The sequence below is a fragment of the Rhincodon typus genome, chromosome 6 (assembly GCF_021869965.1).
Source record: "Rhincodon typus isolate 14 chromosome 6, sRhiTyp1.1, whole genome shotgun sequence".
NCBI classification, from domain to species: Eukaryota; Metazoa; Chordata; class Chondrichthyes; order Orectolobiformes; family Rhincodontidae; genus Rhincodon; species Rhincodon typus.
In genome coordinates this window covers 82,186,458-82,211,388 of record NC_063337.1, presented here as the reverse complement: position 1 = coordinate 82,211,388, position 24,931 = coordinate 82,186,458, and the positions used below count along the sequence as shown (strand labels likewise).

Here is a 24,931-nt window from a genome sequence, read left to right as displayed (position 1 = left end):
TAGCAGGCTATTACTAGTGGGGTACCAGAAAGCTCAGTGCTCCACAACTGTTCATAATTTATATAAAATTATTTGGATGCAAGGACCAAATGCAGTATTTCCAAATTTGTTGATGACACCAAACTAGGGAGGAAATGTATATTGTAAGGAAGAAGCAAGGTGGCTTCAAGAGTACTTAGCAGGTGAAGCAAATGGGCTCAAACATAGCAGATGGAGTAAGTATGAAGTTATTCATTTTTGTATAAAAAGAAAAAAAGTCAGGCAGTATATTTCTAAAATGGTGAAAGGTTGGAAAATGCGGGTGTCCCAAAGACTCAGGTTTTCCAGTTCTCAAGTCAGTAACATTAGCATGTAGGTACAGCAAGCAGTTAGAAGGGTAGATCGTACATTAGTCTTCATCACAGAAGTGAGTACAAAAGTAAAGATGCCATGCTGCAGTTGGTTAGAATCTTGGTAAGGCCTCACTTGGAGTATTCTATTCAGGTTTGGTTCCTTTACATAAAGCAGGATATACTTGCCACTGAGGGAATGCAACAGAGATTTACCAGATTACTCCCTGGGATAACAAGATTGTACCATGCAGAAAGGGTGAAGAAACTAGGTCTGTACATCCTAGAGTTTCAAAGAATGACCTCATTGAGGCTTACTAAATTCTTGCAGGGTGTGACAGTGTGGATGTAGATACTGTTCCTGGAGACTAATAACATCAAGGGACATGGAGATTGCCACTTTCTTGCACTATGAGGTGATCAGCTATGACCTAACTGAATGCCAGTGAAGGCTCGATAGACCGAGGACTGAATGACCACTAGAATGTTGAGTGTGGTTAGTTATAATAGTTAGTTATACACAGCAGAGAAATAAAAGGAATACGAGTACGCCATTTATCCCCTTGACTCTTTTCTGTCATTCAACAAGATTATAGCTGATCTGCAACCTAACTCCATTATCCACTTGTTCCGCATCCTCAAATAGCTCAGGATTAAAAAAACTCATCTGTAAAGTAAGCTGACATAGCATTAATTTCCATTTGTGAAAGAGAGTTCTAAACTTCTATCAGGTGAGGAGAAGTGTTGTCTAACAATTCCTGAATAGTCCGGCCCTAATTTTTAGATTATATGACCTGGTCCTGTACTCCTCAACCAGCAGAAATAGTTTCTATCTATCCTACCCGCATCTGTTACAGTCTGATTAAATTGCCCTTTAATCTTCTAAATTCTAAGGTCAAAAACACTAGTTTCTTCAATTTCTGCTTGTAATATCTTCTTTAGTGTTTAAATATCATTTTAGTGGACATATTCTGTACTTCCTCCGATGTATCACTCTTAAGGTGTGGTGCCCAAAACTGCTTGAACTCTGCAGGTGTGCTCTCACCAGGTCCTTGCTAGCTGAAGCAAAGCTTCTACCTCCCTGTATAAAGGCCAGCATTCCAATCATCATTTTGGCTCTCTTTGAATCAATTCTGAGCATCGTAAATGATGGATAGTCAGACCTGCAACTGTTTTGGACTTCCAGGTATTTTATTTGAATTTTACTGTAAAATTAGAAATTCTAAGGATGCACATTTTTGAAAGGTGGAAAGAAAATCAAACTTGTGACTTCTCAGATAATAGTCACAAATTGCACATCACGACACCAGAGGTGTTTATTTTGACAGTGATTGAAGAAAAATATGACTTTGAAGACCAAGTACAATATACCTGTGACGTAATAAGTCGGAAAACTCTTAGGGTTTCTCCTTCACAGTTCTTCTGCTGAGCAACGCTTGCTGAAATCTGTCCACCAATTTTAATACTTTCATTTTCTTTCCATCCTAAAACCTTGACTTGTCGGACTCTTAGTGTGTTCTCGGGACCCTTGAGCTCTATTTTAACAATATGATTGCCTCCACCAGGAAGTTCACTGGTTACCCATCCCATATGCCTGGAATCCATGTCAGTCTAAGAGCAGGAGAAAGAAAAAATGGATTCATGTTTATCTTTCAAGGAAAATCTATTACATAGATTTAAGAGTAAAATAATTCTTTAAAAAAAAATCAAAGCAACTGTTATTAAAATGGCATATTCTATCAGACAGCATAAAGATTTAAGACTAGAAAAGAGAAAGTGTTATTTAGTCCATAAGGTTCTTTCTTCAGAACATGCATAGCTATATCAAAATGAAACCACTCTCCAACTCAATCTCTCAATTATCTTGCAAGGGAATCAAATTGATTTATGAACATTTCTGTAGCCTTAATTCCTGTTTTCATTATAGAGTTAGGCTTGTATCTTCCGATCTTTACAGTTATAAATATATATTATCCATAAGGCCAAATTATTGAAGATACTGAAAAATGGCAACGAAGCATAGGCAATTTTAATATTATTAGTGGAAAAGAAATTCGAAGAAAGTTTATATCGGCATGTTTCAAACAAGGGGAAGGGGAGAGAATAAAACATACTGTAATGAAAAAAGCTTTGCTTCCAAGAAGAACAATTTCTTCCAAATTCTTACTTGTTTAATTCTGCTTAGGTCTTCAGTTGCTTTTCCAGAAAAGAAAGTCATTGAAGATACCTTGTTCTATATGGAGGGGGAGAAAAAGGTATATTTCTACAGTAAAGACATCAATATCAACATTTCACTTGACTAGCACAAACGTGCACTATAAATCGTTAGTCCTAGTCACCCCACCACCATCACTTCTACCTCACTGTTTTAAGCTTCTCATCAGTAATCGGTGTTGAAGAATCTAAAGAGAATTGTAAAAGTGCTTTAAAATAAAAGTTTAGGTATTAAGTTTAAAATAATTAGCAAAAAGGTGGTTTGGATGGGAGGCATGTGTGGGAGTTGAAAATTTCCCGCAGTTTCACCCTTTGAGTTGCGATCTGGAATGTATCGTCAGAAACACTGGTGAAAGCAGATTCAATAGCTACTTACAAAAGGGATCTGGATCTGTACTTAAAGGAAAAAAAAATTGCAGGCTTTTGCAAAAATGAAGACGGAAGCAGGACTAATTGGTAGCTCCTTCAGAATTGGCACAGTTGTGACATGCAGAATGGCTCCTTTTTGCACTGTACCATTCTAATGTCGGAAAAATATTTTTTCAATGTAATCAATTTTTTTTAAAGCTACAAGTCAGGGTTATATGGTACTTAAACATGGCCTTTTCCATCAGCCCAAATAGACATAAAATACACAGGAGATGCTAATCCTGATAGATATCCGAGTGCTGGGTGTTCCATTTGCCCACAAGCTACAATCTGCCGTTTTAGTTCAGAGCAAAAATAAGCTTGCCTATAGAAATCCTTGTGGTGTGGCAGTTTAAGATATTGAGAAGATAGAATTGTCAATAAGAGAGATAAACATTGGGAATTCTTACCCCCAAATCTCGAGAGTTGTCTACATGAACAGACACATAGCGAGCACAAATTCCTTTAACACAGTTTATAGTTATGCTCTTGGTTTTATTCTTGTCTTCATCTCCTGACTCCCAGAAAGTTTCTGTTGATCCATCTGTCAGACTACCAATCATAGCTGGTCTGCTGGAGGTCTTAATATCAACAATCCCAGTGAGGTCTTTCAAGGATGTTACTGTACATGACTCCTGCTATGAAAGGCAACAATATTAATTTTTGTCCTTTATAGACCATAGTATGCTGGATAAATAACGTCCTATTGTCAAGAACAACAAACCAGATTCAAGTTTTGCATCTGAAATGTACTCATTTTTGACAAGATCCATTAGTGGAGGAGGATAGGGGAGAAAAGAATAAAAGAACCAAAATACAAAATAGGCTGACAATACAAACGTGCTCAATTACCTAATTTAAATATTGCCTTCCTTATACATCAATAGGCATTCAATCTCCCCAAGGAAAATTACAGCTCAATCAGATGGCAACAAAAAAAAAAAAAAAACTGCACAACGTTCCTTTAGGAATGCGAAAGGGTGGTTGTTGCAGTCTTTAATCTTCCTGCTTCCTTTGTATGAAACTCATTTTTGAGCCTCTCAGATTTTTTAAATGAATTAACTGATGTAGGTAACTATATCAAGTAACTACATCAAGTACATGACGAGCCAATATAGGTAGTATTTCAAGACTCAAGTTGTATTTTCAAGGATGAATGCATCAAATTAATTACATCCACATACAGAAACTCAGTTCTTCTGTTTTCTCCACTGATTCAACACATTTATCCAGGGTGCAGCCGAACTGCAGTGAATCAAACCTAGCAACTGTCTGTCCTGTGATGGTTGATCTCAGCTGCGGTCATGACTGAAGTACCACAACTTACCTCAATTCTGAGGAGTTTTTGGAAGGGAAAATAATCCGAATGTTATCCAGTTTTAACGTATAGTTTAACAAGAGAAACACTTGGCTCAGCAATACTGTGGTATTGACATTCAGGTGTTAACAGTAACATCGCACTGAACAATTCCTGGTACCAGGCAGAGAAGGGGAAATTCCTTTACTAGATGACAACCCCAGAAGCCTTATTGCCTCTCAGTGCTATTATGCAGAACAGTCCTGTGCAAACATGCAAATGATCTTTACCTGATTCAAGGCTTCATAACCAGACTGCACACTGATGTTAAAGCTTTCTTCACTGTCTCCATCATCAGATTTAGAAAGAATATTATTGATGTGGTGGAAAACATTGCTCTGATGAAGGAACTGATGATCAGATTGCTTGAATTTCAGACTCCAGCACCTACATACAGAGACAAAAATTAGTGAAGAGATGTTTATGATTTGAAGACTGACTCTATCCTGGGGCTTAAGGAAAGGTGAAGGAAGATGAAGGAGGAGAAAAAAAAGTAACTTTTAGACAGTAAAGAATTTTACTTGATTAGCTAGATTCTACCACCTGCCCATAAATAACAGCATATTTATCACTTGAGTGTACATATTACAATTTCTTACAACTGTATAATAAATTGTGTGACATCTTATTACCCAACAAGTTCATGCAGTCTAGGGCACTAAACTAAGCAAAATCGGAGAAACATCACAAAAATGAGGCCATTCAGTCCACTGTAGCTGTACTGACTCTTTTAAAGAGCTGCTCCAAGAAATGTAAGCTTGAGCATTGCTGAAAGAAGATTTAAGACAAAAGGCTTTTACAGAATGCAAGGTGAAAAGATTCGACAGATTGTGTCCTTTTTCAGCAATACTTAAACTCTGTAGAATCAAGCAACTAAATATAGATTTTAAAAAGTTTGATATGCATAAGAGGCCATTCAGCAACTATGAACAGACAAGTTAAAAGCCTCAAAAACATGTCTATTTCCAAAGCACAGGCAATTTTGAAATGGGTCTATATCAAGCTGCTAACCTGCTGTTCACATCATAGAGCTGCCTAACCACCTATGTTTTTCCAAATTTACAGTTTATATTCCAGGCTTCATGAATCCAGAATATACGATATAGAAGTGCAACAAAGTTAAAATTAAAATATAATTTTGACCATTTAAATCTGCTTCATTAGATTTGTAGAAAGTTTCTAACACTTCCCATTTTAATTGCCAAATTGAGACCTCATTCAAACATGTGCACTTCCTAGCAATTGTTCATTGGACAGTAAACAGGAATGGGATATTGGCTCATTTTCTTTTTCAAAGACTAGATAGCTGAGATCAATTATGGGCAGTTCCATTAATATACAAACTGATGCTTAGTAATTCAAAGATCTTGGTCTACAAAACTTTTCATCATGTCACCTATTGTGTTGTAAGTATAATGAATGAAATTCATCCTGAAAATATCTGCCGATCTGGCAATTACAGGATTTAATCAGAATCGTTCTTTGAAGGGTGTTAATCTTACTGAGACACTGGGTGGGCAACTATTTCTCAAGGTCTATATTAGTTATCAAATCTTATGTAAATTATTAACAATTTTCTGATGTAGTTTAGGAAGGCCAAATAAGCTTCATGTTGCACATACACTTAAATGACAAAATTAAAAATTCACAACATGGAATCAATTTTAATTTTGATATCAGGTAGTTGAATTAAGTATTACATCCCTGTAAGACAAATTTTATAAAGCAATGACATTCCTTTTACATTTTTGCAGTTTATAGAATTTATTCCATTTATTTGTCAAAAGAAAACCTACCGTAAAGCCATTTGTTGCAGTGAGCTGCCACTGGGTAGGGACATCATCAAGTCTGAAATAGTTTGCAACAGCCGATGAAACGTTTCAGGTAAAGGATGAGCTGCTTCTCCAGCGATTACAATGTCAGACAGCGGGTGTTCACACACACCAGTATCTCTTTCCTGTTTTACATTTTGAAAATACAGCACTTAGAGACCTTTATTGAAAAGTTTTGAATTTAACAACTTTGTCTATTATATGTTTATGTTCTTGGAAGGTTAGGAACTGGATGAAGTGCTCAATGAAGGCGAAGCTGCTGCAGCATTAGCAGAGCCACGTACAAGACGTGGAGAGAAATCAGAGTTAACGTTTTGGGTTGGGTGACTCTTCCTCAGAGCTCCCTCTGTTCTTAGGAAGGATGATTTGACTGAAAATGTTAACTGATTTCTCCCCACAGATACTGCCACGCCTGCTGAGCTTTACCAGCAATTGCTCTTTTTGTTTCTGATTTGCAGCATCCGCAGTCTTTTTTGGTTTCATGTGCAAGATGTGGTTGAAGGTCATGTTGTTATCTGGGCAGCTGGTGTCAGAACATGACAGAAGACATTGAAATTGTAGCAGTGGAGTGAGGTTTGGTGTCAGTTGCAACTGGTGATATCATAATGGTAGTACACACAAAAAAGGGGGCAGTGGGTGCTTACATTTAAAAATTCAAGATAATAATATCTCCGTTAATTTTGAAAATGTACAAAATTAATGTGAAGGATACACTAACTAAAATAAAACTGATACACAAACCCCACAATTATAAGTCTAATTGAAACTCTTTAGTATTTGAGCAATGAATGATACCTGCTTTACACAGGCAAGCTCTTTGAGCCAGTAGACACGCCGATAAGAAGTTTTTTGCAGGGGGCTGGGGGGTTAGGGGGAGGTGGCATCACTTGGATTCCGGTGACTTTTTGCAGGCAGCACAAGTTGACAAACACCTATTTTCTTCTGAGGTATTCTCCTGGCAGCCTGCAACTCCATGTTCATTTCTGCTCTGTCCTGCCCAAATTCTGCTTTATTTCAAATGAACCAACATCAGAAAGCTGAAGCTAATTTATCTAATTTCTTAATTTAGGTAACTGGACATAAGAACAGAAAAACAGGAGTAGGCCATTTAGCTCCTTGAGCCTGTTCTGTCATTCAATGAGATCAAGGCTGATCTGTGGCCTAATTCCATAGACCTGCCTTTGGCCAATATCCCTTAACATATGTATCTACCTCAGGTTTAAAACTAACATCTGGCATGAACTGCCGATTGTGGAAGACAATTCCACACGTCTACACCACTTTGGACGTAGTTTTGATTTAGTAATGCAGCTAATCCAAACACCATTTCCTTTACAATGAGAAAATTATTCTAAGGAACCACAATATTTAACCAACCTGTTCTATATTCTCTTTGTTCATCTTGTTATCATCAGCTTCTTCATCCTCAGATTCCAAAGGAGCAGGAGTCAGGGATGCCACAAAATGCCACAGAATATCATGGAGTGCAGTTGTCTGAATTACACTGCACAATAGCCAGTTAAAAGCCTGTTTAAAGTGAAAAACAGCCACAAAACATTAGGCTTCACTTATAAGACAAAACTTCAAAATGCTACAAAATAGAATTAGTACGTTGCCTGAATCACAAATGTAGGAAATTCCTGAATTCTTAGCCATTGATTGCATAAACAGGCAGCTATTTCAGCTCCATAAAAATATACATATTGATCACTGCACTGACCTCCATAGCATATACTCTGCAAGCAGATTTCCTTAGAGCGTGCCTCATTGCCATTTCCAATCCTTCCAGATCATGGTGCTGTATTACAAATGCTAGAACAGGCCACTGGAAATTTCGTTCTCCTTTGGGCAGTGAACTGTGAGCTGAGATTAGACGAGATAGTTCAGGGGAAGGATGCCGAAGAAGAGATGATCCCACTTCTGTTTGAAGAAGAAGATTTGATAGCATTTGGATGTAAATAAATCACATTAAAATTTAAAGGCTCTATTATTCTAAAATGTTACATACTGAATTGCATGTATAATCCCTGATTGGAAAAGGCTTCCTCCATTCATTCCAACTAAGAGTTTGAGATTCACCATCTCCTGTCAGCTGGAGTTGCTAACAGGTCCATTTTCAAGCATAAAAAAGACAAGTTCTGCGTAGATAGGCAATTTAAGCAGTACTTTTGGGGCAATTCATCAAACTTGGAAGTTCCAGATGGCAGCTTACAGTGAAGTACACAAACCTAGCACAAAGCAATGTTTCCAAACTCATCTGAATTGTCTTTGGAGAAATTATTTGACATGAAAATATAAAATTACAGAGGCATGATTCAAAAGCAAAAAAATGCAAAGCTCCAAGGAATTCACTCACTGGCCAACCTTTTGTTTATTTGGGAAAAATGTGGGTGTAAACAGAGTAAAAGGAAAGGCAAGGTAAAGAAGAAATAGCATTTATGTAACATCAAGCCTAGATTTTTAAAACCCAAAGACTGCAGATGGAAGGAAAAACATGGGAAGCAATGTGATGCTTTTATTTGTTCATAGGATGTAGTTGACAACTAGGCCAGCATTTATTGAATACCTTCATTGCTCCTGACAAGGTGACGGCAAGCAACCCTCTTAAGTTATTGCCGTCCTTGGGGAATACCTGGATTTTGACAAAGCAACAGTGACAAAATGGTAACATAGTTCCAAGCAGGACGCTGTTATACTCGGGGTGACAAGGGAGCTTGCATTTGATGATGTTCTCATGCATCTGTTGCTTTTGCCCTTCTAGGTGGTAGAGGTCACAGGTTTGTAAGGTGCTGTTGTTGCAGCCTTGCTGATTTACTGCAGTACATCTTGTAGATGACACACACTGATCTCACTATGCATCAGTAATGAAGAGAGTGAATGCTGAAGGTGATTGAGTGTCAATCAAGCAGACTACTTTTTCCTGATGGTGCTGAGCTTAGAGTCTTCTTGGAGCATTACCCACCCAGGTATGGGGGATAGTATTCCATCACACAACTGATTTATGCCTGGTCTGTGGTGAAGAAACTGGGGAGACAGGAGAAGAGTTCCTGGCTACAGAACTCCCAGCCCCTGACCTGCTCTTGTAGCCATAGAATTTACATGCTGGTTGAGTTCAGTTTCTGTTCGATGATAAACCCCAGGATGATATAGTGGGAAGGTGGTGGTATTAAGCAGCATTATTTTTGCTGAATTTCCCACTATCAACACATTGGACTGAATTCCCCGCGTAGATGGCGACAAAGTCAGGAGAGGGGAAGCCCGCCAAGGGGAACATCAGATGATCTGCAGCCACTTAATATTTGAGTGGCTGTTAATAAGTTGGAGGTGGAACTGGAACCTCTGGACCTAGAAGTCCCACTTGAGAGCTGCAGTCCAATCAGAGGCCAGCAGCTCTCTAATATTTTAATAATCTCTAACACAATACAGAGCCTTGCAATGTTTACTAGATTTGGATTAGCGTTTGGTGGTCTGGCAAAGCTGGCAGGTCCAAGTGAAGAGGCCCCTTGATGTGCTGATGGTTTGTTAGGAAGGGACCTTCCCTCCAATGTCCTTCACTTACTTGCAAAAGAAAACATGCTGGAACGTATACTTGGCGTGGTTAAATCTTGATGATTGTGGGCTAAAGCCCTTATGTGTATTAATTACCTATTTAATTAGGTAATTAGCTAATTACCTATTTAATTAGGGCCTCAATTATCCTGTTGGCACTCTACAATGTTACCCCCACAGTTGGCATGATTGTGGAAGGGGCTAGGTGGCTGTTTGGTGGATAGACTGCTTGCAGGATTAAATGAGCCTTCCAGCTTTAAAACCATTGGTGGGGAAGTTTTAAATCCAGTCCATTAAGATTGTTTCAGGAGAAATAGGATGGGAGAATAATGTCTTTGCAGCTTACAATAGCGGGAGGAAAGAGGAAGAAAATAACATCTGTTACATCAATAAAACAAGAAATGGAAATGACTGGAAAGACAGGGAATCTCAAAGATGCAGTTGAAAGAGGGAACTCATCAGATGACACTTTTGAAGTTGTTTAGATATGCCGTAGATACCTCCAGTGGTTATGTGAAGTCAGCTCTCCAACATTTTGATATCCTGACGATGATGGAAGTTCACTTGCACTGCTCTATATGTAGTTGTAGAATAGTATAAGTTAGAGCTATGTAACAGGAGCCATCCACTGTAATATGGAACGAATGCATATTTCCATTGCACATTTGTCTTTATTTTTTTAAAAATAAAATTAAGCCAACATGTAGAGGAGAAATGTGATGTAAATTGTTGCTTATTCCCCATTAGCTGCACATGCAGAATTGTGGAAACATTATAACTTATAACAGCTTTCTGATAGAGCTCTCTTACTTAGTCATACATTACATAGCCCTGCAAATTAATCTTCAATATGCACAACCATTGTTTTGTTTGGAATTTACTACTAAATGTGCTACAATAGGTTTCACATACTGTCACCAACAATAATCAGAATTTTGAGTGATATGGAAATAGCAAACACCATGCTTCTCCATTTCAGAGGATCAGCTTGCTTGACTTTTGTTCAACACCTCACCTGCATTCCACTGTTTGGAGACCTTTGCTGCTACTTCCCCCATTGCAGCATTCTCTTCTGTTTTGATATTGACTCCAATGTCAGCAAAGGGGAATCCAGTAGCTTAACTTTGCAAGGATTCTTGATAGAGCTGACAGTAGGACAATGTGGGGTAATTGCCATTCATGATGGCAATTATCCTTCACATTTCTTTCTCTTCCTACAGAGATGTTGCATTTTAGTAAAACCTTGCTATGATTGCAATCATCAAAATCAAAAGTAATTTTGATTTTCACAAGCATGCCATAAAGTTTGAATAATACGCCTGAGTTAATAACATTAAGAGTTGAATGAGTCAATAGGGTGCCCCCAACAAGTTATTCAATATGAATAACAGTGAATCAATGTAGAGCTGAGATATAACTTATATAACCTTCAATGTAATAAAATTTTACAAGGCATTTGAAATAGTCACTATAAATACAATGTTGAGCCATATAAAAACAGATATTAGATTTAAAGATCAAAAACTTGGTCGGATCGGTAGGTCTCAATAAGTGCCTTAAAAGAAGACAGACAGGTACGAGGACATGATAGAATTGGAATTGCGGTTGGAATTTCAGAGCTGGATTCTCACATAAGGGGAAACATCGTCTCCACATCCACCATGTTAAGATCCTTCAAAATCCTACATATTTGAATCAAGTCACCGCTTGGTTTTCTAAACTGCAGGAGATACAAGCCCAACTTGTCCAACCTTCCCTCAGAAGATGATCCATCCATTCCACGTATTGATTTGTTAAACCTTTTTTGAACCGCTTCCAATGCATGTATAATCCTTACTTTTTTTAAAAAAAAAGCACCAACTTGCAGCACATCAGATGTGGAGCATCAGTACCCTGGTAAAACTAAAGCATAACTTTCCTACTTTTGTTTTCAATTACCCTGATAATAAATGACAACATGTCCATTAGCTTTCCTAATATCTTGCTTTATCTGCAAACTAACCTACGACAATTCAGGATTACTGTAGTTATTTTCACATTTCTCCATCTGAAGGAGGCTGGTTAAGCCACTGGCAAAGAATTCACTAATGATCTCATCTTTAAGATCAATAAAGTAGTTTTCCATGGTATTCCAACTAAAGAGATTGTATACACTGGCACAGAATTTATTCCAATAGGTCAATGATTGGCACCCATTATTCATTCAATTTGCCCATTTAACCTGTGCTACTTTGCTCTGCAAGTTGATGGAAAGGTGGGACGGAAAACAGAGTGAAAATTGAGTTAAGAAGCTGTTTATCAGTAAGATTTAAGGACTGTGAAATTAACAAAATAAAGACCAAGATGGAAGTATAGTTAATTTAATACATTCAATGTCAAATCAGATACATTAACAGAAAGAGGGGAAAAAAGGAAGATTGCAAATTAAAATAACAGAATGTGAGCTCACACCTGCAGCAGTCAATTCTCATTTGCAGAGTGACTGATTGGCTGAAATTAACACATTAAACAGTTTAAAGGATACTTAGACTGAAGTAGACACATCTTAACATTCTGTGGTGAGTTTATATCATATCAAGTAAATACTTTAACTTCACATGCAAGGAGACAGTAGTCGGGGTGTCAGCAAACTTCTGTTTTTACGAAGTTAACTGCACAGTGGTACATTTTTGAAAACAAGTTGTCAATTTCCCAGCACCTGCACTTACCTAAAGTTGCTGTGGCTTTGCACACTAAGAAAGGGAAGTGGTATTGTTATTTTAACAGCAAAATTTGGGTCATTACAATTTTCAGATTCTGGATGCTAGCTAGTCTTGAAGTAGTTAATGGTTGTTAATACTATTGCCTGATCTGACTTTGTGTTTTGAGATGTGAAGAAACCAAAATGAAGATAAAGTATTGAAGAAAAAAAATGTCATTGTAACCAGAAAAACTTCTCACCTGCATCACCACTGTTTACCCTTCGTCTGGGAATAGCCTTCACACGGGCTGGTGAAGTAGAATGCTGTTTGTCATATTCTGATGCAACAACGGAGTATGATCTTTGGAAGACACTACGTTTTGCTGTATCATTTTCCATTATTGGACTTGTTTCAAGACTATAAAAACAAGCACAATGCACCATTACACAAAGTAGTTAAGGAAGGAGCTTTTAGTTTCATCTTTTAATACTACATTCTATCAATGATCAGTTGTGCTATGCAAGTACCTGGGAGGCATTGATTTCAGGTTGGTTTCAGGCTCATCAAATACATGAGGGCAGGCATCTGGTGTGACAGATATGTATGGTGCTGGAACAGAAGTGGAACGAAGGTATCTCATTTCATCTTGAAACAGGTGATCATCATGGTAGCCAGTAAAGTTCTCTGAATGCTGTCTGTCAGGCAGAATTTCACAATTTTGAATCACACTTAAACTGCAGCAGTGAAAGATTTTCACAAGGTATTAACTTTTCAAAAATCTATATTTGTAACATGTAGATAAAGAAGCTGAAATAGCATGAATAGACTTAAAAAAAAATTAAAAATCAAGGAATTATTCATCATGTAAACATTTAACAATGCTTCATAGATCTGTATTTATTTTTTCAGGACCAGTTCTTTTGTTCAATAGTTATTGCACAGATCAATGTTTAAAAAAAAAATTACACCTCAATGAAAGAATGTATTTTCATGAGGTTCTAACAGAGATGAGAGTGTGGAAAAGGAGAATTTCTTGCAAAATGAACCGACCTTCCCCAATTCCTAGCTTTTGGGGATGGGCAGGATCTACAGTACATCACAATCTCTGGATTACCACCATAATGTGCTTACCTAAATCCTGAAGTGCAGTCAGATTTGGAGGAATCATGATGACAGCTGCTGCTAATTCCTCATCAAAAACCTTAGTAAATTTGGATCACTGGTTAAGGAGATAGGCTGTTTCCCCTCATTGTTTATTAAGGTCCGATACACCATATTACCCTCGTATTACGAATCTACTCTTCCAGTAAGTTATGCTACAAGTTCTTTGAGTTAACGGGTGCAGAAAAAGTCTACTTAACAAAGTACGCTGTTAGATTCCTGCTCCTATCCATTATTTAAGGATGGCCGCAACACTTTACCATTGCAATGTAGAATGACTTATTACACTAGTATATTTTCATTCATATGAAGAAAGATCATCACCCTGAAGCATTAACTCTGTTACATTCTGGATACTGCCTAACCTGTTTGATTTGTCCAGCAACTTTTGTTTTGATTTTAGGTTTTCAATCCTATTGGAAAAACATTGATTTGATTTATTATTGTCACGTGTACCGAGGTACGGTGAAAAGTATTGTCTTGTGTGCTTTACAGGCAGATTGCACCATACAAGCGCATCAAGGTAACAGAACGGAGTGCAGGATACAATGTTACAGCTGCTGAGAAGTGCAGAGAGTGATCAATATCAACATTAAAGAGGTCCATTCAAAGTCTGATAACAGTGGAGAACAGGTTGTTCTTGAATCCGTTCGTATGTGTATACATTTTTTTTTTACAAGTTGCTTAAAATGCTTAAGGTAAATATGTTTTCAGTACTTTAGGAGTCTATGTACAAGGGAAAGGTTTGTATAACAAGTTGTATACTAAAAAGGCATTCATACAAAATTTATACATATATTTAAGTGTTCTATTTTTAAAGAGCAGTTTTGTAAGTGTGAAGGGGTCTCATGCACATCCAAAAGTGGTATTGGGAGGGAGATAGATTATTGAGTCTTTTTGGAGACTTCCCAAGAAAAATAGCAGGGTACCAATGATTATTGTAATCATCACGATGAATAGTGAAGTTGTGAGTGGGGTTGGCTTCGAACAACAGATTATCTGTCGCCAGACAGGGATGGTTATATCAGAAAGTCACTGCATGCAAGGTAAAATGCATTACCTTTTTGGGAATAGAAAACATAGTATGGGACTTGACTAAGTAGGGAAGGAGAAAAAGACAGATAACATTTGTTGCTCTACCTTTTATAAATATGACCAAGTTATTTGGAAAATCCAACTGGATGAGGAGTCGGAGTCAAAGATTGAGAAGAGGAAATCGAATGTTGTATGATGCATCCAATGCAATATATAAAAGGGCGATTCTTCCTCCTCTTTCCACCTTCAATAAAATTCTACTTCCTCCTTACCAGGTCAAGTATTTTAGGTTGCGTTTTGATGACCCAATAGCGGACGATGCTCAATGCCAAGACACCAACATGCCAACTAGGTGACATGACTGAGGTGTGGGGCTACACTTGTTTGCAGTATACTGCAACAGCGGGTAGGTCAAAGGCATAAAAATAATTTAAAGATAAAGAGCAGCAAAAAGACTTAAGCAGTATAGATGGACATTCTCTCACTTCACAGCTTCTAAATGCAAGGATATATAAGAGCCAGTCTGCATCAGGATAGTCCCCAAAACCATAATGATGAACTAAAATGGTTAATTATTTATTTCTGGTGAGGATGGTTGAGGAACAAATATTTTTCCATAGGGAAATGGCTTCTTTAATACACAGCTCATGAGATATATATTATCTCAATTTAATACAATCCCAGGCGACAGTTTTCCTTCAGTATTGCCCTGCAGTGTGAAAATGAAGTGCATACCTTACACCTTGAACACGAAATTGACTTAGGGACACAAATGTTACCAACTAACCTGAACTGTTATGGTAAAGATATAGTCAGTTTCTACCAGAAATCTAACTGTTAAATTTGTTTTTGAACAGTGGTATAGTAACAAATGACCAACAATGCAATATTAGCCCACTTTTACTGAACAGAAATCATTGGCACTGTTGACCAAATCTGTTACACCATACCTTGCAAGTGTCTGTAGATAAAGGCATGGATATTTGCTGGGCATATCATCAGAGATGCCCTCTTTCAAACTCGGAAGATGCGAATAAAAAGGTCTCGGGGTATGGTAACAAAGAATATTTGGTTCTGCTGCACTACTCAGCGACAGCAAGAACACGGCGTTTGCTTTAATCACTTGATGAGCTTCCATTGAGGGCAAGGCTCGTGGTGTCTTCACTTGTACTGGCTTTTTTCTGGCTTGTTTAACCTGAAAAAGAGAAGTACTAACATTAATAGAACGCCATTTGTCTAATGTAAGAAAAAGAGGAAATGAAGTATTTTTCACAGAAATTCAAAGGGATAAAAAAAAAAATCTAAATTTGGTGTCAATTATAACGTTTTATAAATAAATTTACTAATGCAGAAATCTGAGTATTCCATTTATTTTAGTTTCAAAGATAAAAAAAGTGATAATAGAATAATTCACATTTTACTTCTAAAAGCAAACTTTTCCAAATAACTCAGGTTTTGCAAGTTGCTTACTTTAAATCAAAAGACGGTTCATCCAAGAACACAAATCAGTACTTGCTGGTATTAGAAGGCAGAACACCAGCTTTTCTTCAAACTACTTCTAATGACTTGCATCTTTTAGATTAGTTTCATTATAATACCACAAACTGGCATTTAACAAGGTGGGCTTGGAAAGAAAATCACGAGTGTATCAAAAATACAACTGAACTGTTCACTTTTACATGTGGTACTTCAAATGTTCATGAATTTATACAGTGCATAGGGTGTCAGTATAAATTGCGAAAATGTATAATAGGTTCAGACAGCAAGCACGCATTTCAATTTGGCAGGATTGTAGAAAACACACTAAGTTATTTCCCTCTTTCTCCAGTAAGAAATTACTGTATGTTGACAAAGCAGTATTCTCAAACAAGATACAAATCAGTTATAGCCAAATTCAAATTACTTAAAGTTAAAAGAATGAATTCTGTTTATGATGAGAGTTGGAAGACTCTTCCTAAAAGATTAAAATGACCATATAGCATATAAACGATCTAAGTGTTTTTGGTCTTAACACTACTGACGAGAACATTTGAGTGACATCAGTTGCACTGGTCCTCAATAGCTAAATGGAATACAGTCAAACTGTGAATGTCCCATTAACATTGGATTGCATGGTGGTAATCAGGTGCTCTGTTTTGTTAACTACTTTGTTTAACTAGATGGGAATATCAAACAAGGAAACAGAGCTAGTGTTTTACGAAGGATTTCCTACTGTTCCAATTTTGAAGTTTAGATTTCCAAAACTCCTAGTATTTTGCTTTTGGATTTATTGGTGGAATAGGACTGGTTTAGGAGCATAATAAACCTTTACCTTTGGGAGCTAGATGCAGCCCTGACTGACAGAATTAAACTTCCTTTACGCAGTTGGCTGCAAAGATCTCACATAAAATTTCACAAGATCAAGCCAGTTCTTCACCTGGCATAAATTGACATGAATTTATCAAGTTCACTCAAAAAAGCAAGAAGAATGGTCAATACATGGAAAAATGCAAGCTGTTTGTTGTGAGGCGTATTCATTAGGTTTGGTTTAAGGAGTTTGTTAAGCCAATTAAGAATATTGAATGCCAAAGCATTGACAGATCCCTATATGATATCAAAGTGAATGCCTTATATGGGTATAAGTAATACAGGTTTAAAGATTCATAAAAATTTGATAATGGACTATTTGATTTGATAAGTAACCTGTTCAGTACAATATTTCCTATATTTATTATGACTAACGTGGGATGTATTTTGTGCATATTTGTACATTTGCTCAGAAACAGGATGCTACTGAAAGAAGAATGCTTTAAAATGTTAGGGTGACAGTAGTCCTCACATCCAGAACAGCATTCCTCACCAAAAAAAAAATTTGAACAATTTCTACCAACAAATTGTAACTAAATCTACTTCAGACTCAAGCTATTAAATCTGAAGTAATACAATGGGGAACAAGTCTGCAGTGTACTGCTCAAATCACTTTTATAGGCATAGAAGTTCATTTTAATGCATGTCTAAAGGAAAACGTACCTTTTCACGCGCTGCAGCTTGTTTCTCCCGGAGGTATTTTTCTCTGCAACGATCACATACAAGGTACCAAGTGCTTCCTCCAACACCTCCATCACCACAGTTCCCTGCCCATCCACCACAGAAGTGACCAATGCTATTATAACCCTGTCCTCCAGCATAGCGACCACAACCTTTCGCAAACAAAAGAGAGAACAAATTCTTATTACAGCTCAGAGATCTAACGACATTGATTAACTTCATATTCTTTGGATATCAAATTTACTAGCAACTGAACGATCCATGTAGAATTAGGGACAATGACAAGGCAGATCATAACAGACATCAGCAGGATATAGATTGTGAAATGGACAAGACGTTAAGCAAACGAAATTTAAATCAGAAGTGTAAAGGGATATATTTTGGTTGGGAGAAGCAGCAATATGAACTAAACTGTACAATTTTAAAGGAGTGCTGGAACAAAGCATCCTGGGGTGATGTACACAGAAATCTTTGAAAGAGGCAGGACAAGTCGAGAGGGCTGCTAAAAGCAACATATGGGGCATATAAAGTATGGAGTACATCAGCAGTGAAGTTAATTCTAGAAGAAAATCAAGTGCAGAACTGAAGGAATACTACACTGTAGGAGGGCTCCACCTGCCTGCTCAGGTGAATGAAAAAAAAAATTCCTTGGTCCAATTTTGAGGAACAGGGTCCCTGGAACTGGAGCTGAAGTTCTTGGCAATGACCCAGCCACTATCCAATTACTTTTGCAGGAACCTTCTATGTACCAAATGTCTGCCGTGAAATTCTTTGTTACAATGGTGACCACAAATCAAGAGTATTTGTTTTGAAAACGTTGAAATATTCAGTGGTTATGATAACATTACATAAATCCAAAATCTTTCTTTTTAATATACTGGTTAAGCCTCATTTGTAACATTAGGTTTAGTGCTGATCTCTACATATTAGATAGATATTCAAGCCTCAAAAAAAGTGGAGAGGAGATTGTTTAAAATGATTCTAAGATGAGAGACTTCAATCTCAGTGGGATGCATGGCATTACGGGTAAAGTATTAGCATGGATAGAGGATTGGTTGACTAACAGGAAGCAAAGAGTGAGGATAAATGAGTGCTATTCTAGCTGGCAGTCAGTGACTAGTGGTGTGCCTCAGGGATCGGTGTTGGGACCGCAATTATTTACAATTTACATAGATGATTTGGAGTTGGGGACCACGTGTAGGGTGTCAAAGTTTGCAGATGACACTAAGATGAATGGCACAGCAAAGTGTGCAGAGGACTGTGAAACTTTGCAGAGGAACATAGATACATTGAGTGAGTGGGCAAAGGTCTGGCAGATGGAATACAATGTAAATAAATGTGAAGTCATACATTTTGGTAGGAGTAATAGTAAGAAGGATTATTACTTGAATGGTAAAAAGTTGCAGCATGCTGCTATGCAGAGGGACTGGGTGTCCTTGTGCATGAATCACAAAAGGTAGGTCTGCAGGTACAACAAGTAATTAGGAAGGCAAATGGAATTTTGTCCTTCATTGCTAAAGGGATTGAAATAAAAAGCAGAGAGGTTATATTGCAGCTGTACAAGGTGCTGGTGAGACCACACCTGGAGTACTGTGTGCAGTTTTGGTTTCCTTACTTGAGAAAGGATGTACTGGCACTGGAGGGGGTGCAAAGGAGGTTCACTAGGTTGATTCCGGAGTTGAGGGGGTTGGCTAATGAGGAGAGACTGAGTAGATTGGGATTATATTCATTGGAATTCAGAAGATTGAGGGGGGAATCTTATAGAAACATATAAAATTATGAAGGGAATAGATAAGATAGAAGAAGAGAAGACGTTTCCACTGGCAGGTGAAGCTAGGACAAGAGGGCATAGTCTCAAGATTAGAGGGAGCAGATTTAGGACTGAACTGAGAAGGAATTTCTTCACCCAGAGGGTTGTTAATCTATCGAATTCCTTGCCCAGTGAAGTAGTTGACGCTACTTCAGTAAATGTTTTTAAAAAAAGGTAGATTTTTTTTTAACAATAAAGGAATTAAGGGATACGGTGAGAATGCGGGTAAGTGGATCTGAGTCCACGAAAGGATCAGCCATGATCTTATTGAATGGCGGAGCAGGCTCGAAGGGCCAGACGGCCTACTCCTGCTCCTAGTTCTTATGTTCTTATGTAGAGGAGGGCTTCCTCAGTTTATCAAGAGCCAAGTAGAGGCAGAAGTAGTTAAAGACAGATCCCGGCTTATGGAACCTAATGTAGTAAAATGTAGATGGGAGAAATGCATCAAGACCTGTATGACAAGCCAAAAGATCAAGGACCAGAGGGGAAATAAATATCAGTTCTCAGGATGATTTAAGACTTGATCATCAGGAGTGTGAAATATTTCCAGTTGCAAAAGAACAAAAGGCAGGAACAAGTATCACAGCGCAAGTACTTGGGCAACTTCTGTTCAAAAGATGGCTACTGCCATAAAGACATCAGTTAGAATAGCAAAAGGTGCATTCTCCAAATAAAGAAAGAATTACTCAGTATAATAATGAGTAGAGATTTTATAAAAACTGATCAAGACTCAGATTTGGAGTGTCATGTTCTACAGGTCTGAAAGATATGGACCTTGTGAAAAGCAAACACTCAAAGATTAAATGGTTGGGAAATGTGGTTCTGTATGGAAATGGAGAAGGTCAATTGGAGAGAACACAACAACAATGAAGAAGGTCTCAGGATGACACAGGAAGACCGATCGAAAGCAATCACTATCAAAAAGCAGCAAAGTTGGATTGGACTAAGGTGAGAGATTTGGTAAAGGTGGTAATTGAAGGAAGAGAGTAATGTGGACCAAAAGGGAGAAAGAGAGTGAAAGAATGCTAGAAAACTTGAAATTGAAAACTGAAGGCTCCCCATGAGCAACTGCAGAGGAAAGTGCAGGACTGAGGTACAAAAATGAAAAAAGCACTTCCCCTTATCCAAATCATTTGGTGCAGGCTTAGTAGGCCAAATTGCTTTCTTCTGTGCTGTACTATTCTATAACTCTATACCAAGGGAATTCCAGGTTAACTTCAAATAAATTCAGATCTATATTCAGTCTCCTGGTTAACCACGACTGCAACAGGAACTGTATTAATCATTAACTTGCTGAAAGGTTTAATAGAACGGTAGGGAAGTTGCATCGATTCTTACTCCTACTTGCTTTTCCTACAATACATATTTATCTGTGAATGTCAGATGAAAGCAAGATCAGGCTGACCTGTATTGCCTCAAAAATTTTATTGGCAATTAAATTCCTTTGCTGATGAGGATGCGTGGAGACCAAAATCAGCCCATGAAATCAGCAAAGCAGAGGAACCAGGAGCCATGACAACTGTACCGGCTCACAGCACATTTATATAATTGCCTAACCAGTGGTCAAAAAGGAAAACTTACAATAGAAGGTTGTAGATAGGGGCCTTTGCAGATAGTTCCGGGCACTGGCAAATGACATAGCTGAAAGGCGGCCAGCAACGGGGAGGATTGTAAATTGAGGCTGGCGGTGGTCCAAAGGCTTTCTTGGGAGGCCAGGAAACCATCCTACATCTCCCAGTCACTTACCTTGAAGAACCACTAGTTAGATTCAACTGCTAGATTTTCTGCAATTCAGGCCTACCTCAGTCATATAATCACAGTATGATTTTGGTTTATTAATTAGACTGTCAAATGCCTTTTTGGACAAGTAATTTCTGCACCTTAAAAGGGAGTGGGAATGAGTTGTGTTGCCTAATCTTTGTATTTTACACCCTATACTCATCCTTACCCCCTAAACCTTTTAATACCTATCAGTTGTGGGTTAAAATAGAAGCCACCAGTACTCACTGATTTCAGGAGTTATTAGAGGGCAGCCTGCTTGCATCTGTGGAATATTTGTCAGCAAGAATCAGAGAATATGGAAAGGTCAGAAATAAATGCAGTTGGAAATAAGTAATATAACCAAAAGCTCCCATTGATAAAGATGTAGATTCCGTATTAGTATCATAAAATTTCAATAATGAAGATGTAGTTACACTGAATAAACGAATCTTGATATTTACAGCCAACTGCTAATCTACAAAGATCAAAAAAACTGATTTAAGTATCACTATACACAAAATTGATAACAATTTGCCATTTTCACTTATCTAAAATTCAGTGCTATTTTTGAACTGAACACAACAACCAAGGTGCTTATACATTTTGAAGACAAATAAAAGCAAATTTACTTAAGTTGTAGATACACATGATATTTTAAAACTTGATTAACCAACAAATAGATTACTTACCGGGATGAGCTTGTCTCATGTGATACGTTACTGGATACTGATGAGATTCGCCACACAGCTCACATATAGTGTCTTTCTCAGGGCCCCCCATTGCTAGTTGTGCCATTTCTCCAAAAAGATTTCCTCTGGGTCTTGCCTCTGCTTTATCTTTTTTCTTCTTTTCTTTCTTACTCTTTTTGTTATCTTTTTCATTTTCTTTTTTCTTCAAGATAGCACTTGAACCAGGGCTAGGAAAGATCATATTCTGAGTGGCTGCTTTTATGGTTGCCATTGAGATATCCTCCCAAAAGGCAACAAGATGCTGTAAAGTAAGAGGCAAAGGGGATCTATTCTTCATGGAATGACTCAAAGTTTCATAGCCCATTGAATCTAGTTTTCCATCCTCATTTTTCTCAGGCAATGGGGGTTCTTTGAGCATTGAGAGCACCTTGTTTTTATTAATGCTGCCCATTTTTGATATGTCTGGACCATGTGGAGAAATATTGAACATATTTAAAGCAGATGATATTTCTAATGAATGCCTATTCTTTAACTTAGTCTCTCTTTCTTCAATGCCTTGTTGGCTGTGAAGACTGCTTCTCATTGGTGCATACTCTTTACTGAGATCCGGGTTGAATTTTAAGAAAGATGAACATGCCATTGCATCATGGACAACCCCTTCATGCCACAGGAAAGCTGCAAATACTGCACGAGCACATTCTGCGACAGATGGAGACATTGCTTGTTTTGGTGGTTCAGCAGAACAATTACTCTCATCCTTGAAAATGGTTCCCATTTTCTCCTTCTTGGGTCTCGTATGTCTGCCAGTAATCTTGCGACTCATCTTAGGAGATGATCTAGTTTCTTGTTCTTCTTTGGGTGGGGCTTTTCCTATGCTGAAGTGGACTTTTGGAGAGGAGTCATCAGCGTTGTGCATTTCAGCTATTTTTTCAGAGACTGCATCTGAGTTACTGGTTGTTGTCAGTGTACTAGATGTACAAATCGCAACTATTTCACTGTGAAGATTTTCTTGCACTACTTGAGGGGATGGCGTTCTGTTCTCTGTGTTGGCAGCAGTTTTTACCTCCTTGGAGAGTAACTTTGGTTTAGGTGAAGTTGACCGACCTCGCAGAGGCTCCATCAGAGGAACTTTTTTCTTACGAACTGTCTCAGGGTCCAAAGTATACGAATCAGATTTTGATCTCTCTCGTGGTGGATCCAATCTAATTTTTGTTGCAGTGTTCGCTTTATGAATCAAGTTTCGCTCATGAGGAGAAGATGGCCTTGGAGAATTAGGGCTCGACGGGCTGCCTTTCCCACATGATAACTTCTGTTTTGACAACACTGAACGTGACCCTGGTGTAGGGGACTCTGCCCTTAGTCCAGCAGTGATCTTCTCTTCTGTTTTTAGTGACTGTAATGTGTTATGATTTGGAGAAAGGGACCTACTATGAGAGTCTGATCTCAATTTGGCAGTGTCTGATTTAAGCATAAGGGATTCATTTGCAGACAGATTTTCTGCATTTTTTGTCTTTGTTTGCTCTGCAGCAGCCTTGTTGATCCGACCTTCAATTTTCTGCAATCGATTTTCAGTTTTGTGTTTGCAGGACAAATCAAAGGTTCCAGATGGTCTTCCAGATACTATAACATTTCCTTTCTCACCTGAAAATCATTTTGAAAACAATAACTTAGTCATTCACTACTTTTATTTTTGAAACACAAACGCAAAACACAATTTGCACGTTCCTCTCCAACACGTACACCAGCCTGACTTGGAACAATATGGCTTTTTCTTCTCTAGGACTGAGTCAATATTCTGTGACTCCCTTCCGAACAGCACTGTATATGTATCTACCCATGGACTGCAGAGGTTCAACGCAGCAGCAGTTTAAGGTGGCAGCACACCATTGCCTTCCCAAAGGCAATTTACAATGTGTAATAAATAGTGCCCTGGACTCCCATGAGTAAATTTTTAAAAAGTCTATTTCAATATAATTGCTGCTGTCCAACTGCAAAAAGATAAAATTCCAGCATTAAAAATATCATATTTGAGGAATAAAGAGTAAAGTTAACATACAAGTTATTTCCCACCTGTCTTACAACAGTTATAGGTTTGCTTGAATCGGAAGCATCTCAGTCCAAACTTCATAAAAATAGCTGCTGTTTTGGTTTAAGATGCCATTAACCAATAAAATGTATACACAGCCACAGTTAGCATTATATGAAAATAAACAGAGGTACTGCTACGAACACTAAGCTAATTACGATTTACAAAGGGTCAGAACCACCAATAGTAAACTATATTTTCCCAATGCTACTCTATATTTCCAAGTAAACCCAATCACAAAACTGCAGCCTGATCCTTTTTTACAATGTTGTCCAGACGACTTTGGATTTATTTAAATGACAATATAATCAAACATTGTTAAAAATCACGAGGTGAAACTTGTCAACCGCTTCTCCTTAGTCTTCATGCCTAACCTTGGAAGCAAACAGTAAATGGAAAGCACTGAGCTTCACTCAAAGCTTTACAACTAAAACCCTTGGTCTGCATAACTTTCCAAAAACACAAACTGGAATGATATTATTGTGTTATCCCCATTCCATGAGTTGGATATAAAATTGGTAAGCAAGTCTAAAATTAAGTGCAAAGAAACAGAATTTTGCCATATTATATGCAAGCCTTTAATAACTAAGCTCATTCAACAAACCATCACTGGTTTCCCAATTTCTAAAAAAGCTAATGAATACTTCTGTTCACAACATCCAAAATTCTAAAACAATCAATTTTTAAATCTAAAACTTCACCCTCAAGAGTCTCAAGAACTTTGTGAAGATACATTTCAGCTCTTCTGCAAGGTAGTGAAATATTTGGCTAGATAAGTTTTAGAAGGGCAAGTGTATGGAACAATAAATAACTCTGCATTTTAACACTCAAAGTATTCACGTAAGTGCAAAAAATGAAAATAAAACTTTTCAACACGTACTCATAAGCAACAGCAAAAGCATCACCACTTATCCTTGGCAGGAGTCCAGCAGTCATATAATCACTTATTTTTTAAAAATCACTACACGCATACCCACCCTTTGACTTCAGAG

The 24,931-nt window shown here is 37.7% G+C and overlaps 1 protein-coding gene across 1 annotated transcript in view; it reads right to left on the bottom strand.

Moving 5' to 3' along the window:
* mycbp2 (MYC binding protein 2) overlaps positions 1 to 24,931 on the bottom strand; it is a 214,825-nt gene that overhangs the window by 30,589 nt on the left and 159,305 nt on the right. Inside the window, exons 53-64 of the mRNA XM_048598403.1 lie at positions 21,854 to 23,494; positions 17,576 to 17,745; positions 15,517 to 15,761; positions 12,898 to 13,065; positions 12,630 to 12,787; positions 7,861 to 8,060; positions 7,518 to 7,667; positions 6,105 to 6,265; positions 4,539 to 4,695; positions 3,362 to 3,586; positions 2,497 to 2,562; positions 1,701 to 1,940 (exon numbers count right to left, since the gene is read on the bottom strand). Of these exons, the coding sequence (XP_048454360.1) occupies positions 1,701 to 1,940; positions 2,497 to 2,562; positions 3,362 to 3,586; positions 4,539 to 4,695; positions 6,105 to 6,265; positions 7,518 to 7,667; positions 7,861 to 8,060; positions 12,630 to 12,787; positions 12,898 to 13,065; positions 15,517 to 15,761; positions 17,576 to 17,745; positions 21,854 to 23,494 (3,581 nt within the window). The remainder of the gene's footprint in view (positions 1 to 1,700; positions 1,941 to 2,496; positions 2,563 to 3,361; positions 3,587 to 4,538; positions 4,696 to 6,104; positions 6,266 to 7,517; positions 7,668 to 7,860; positions 8,061 to 12,629; positions 12,788 to 12,897; positions 13,066 to 15,516; positions 15,762 to 17,575; positions 17,746 to 21,853; positions 23,495 to 24,931) is intronic.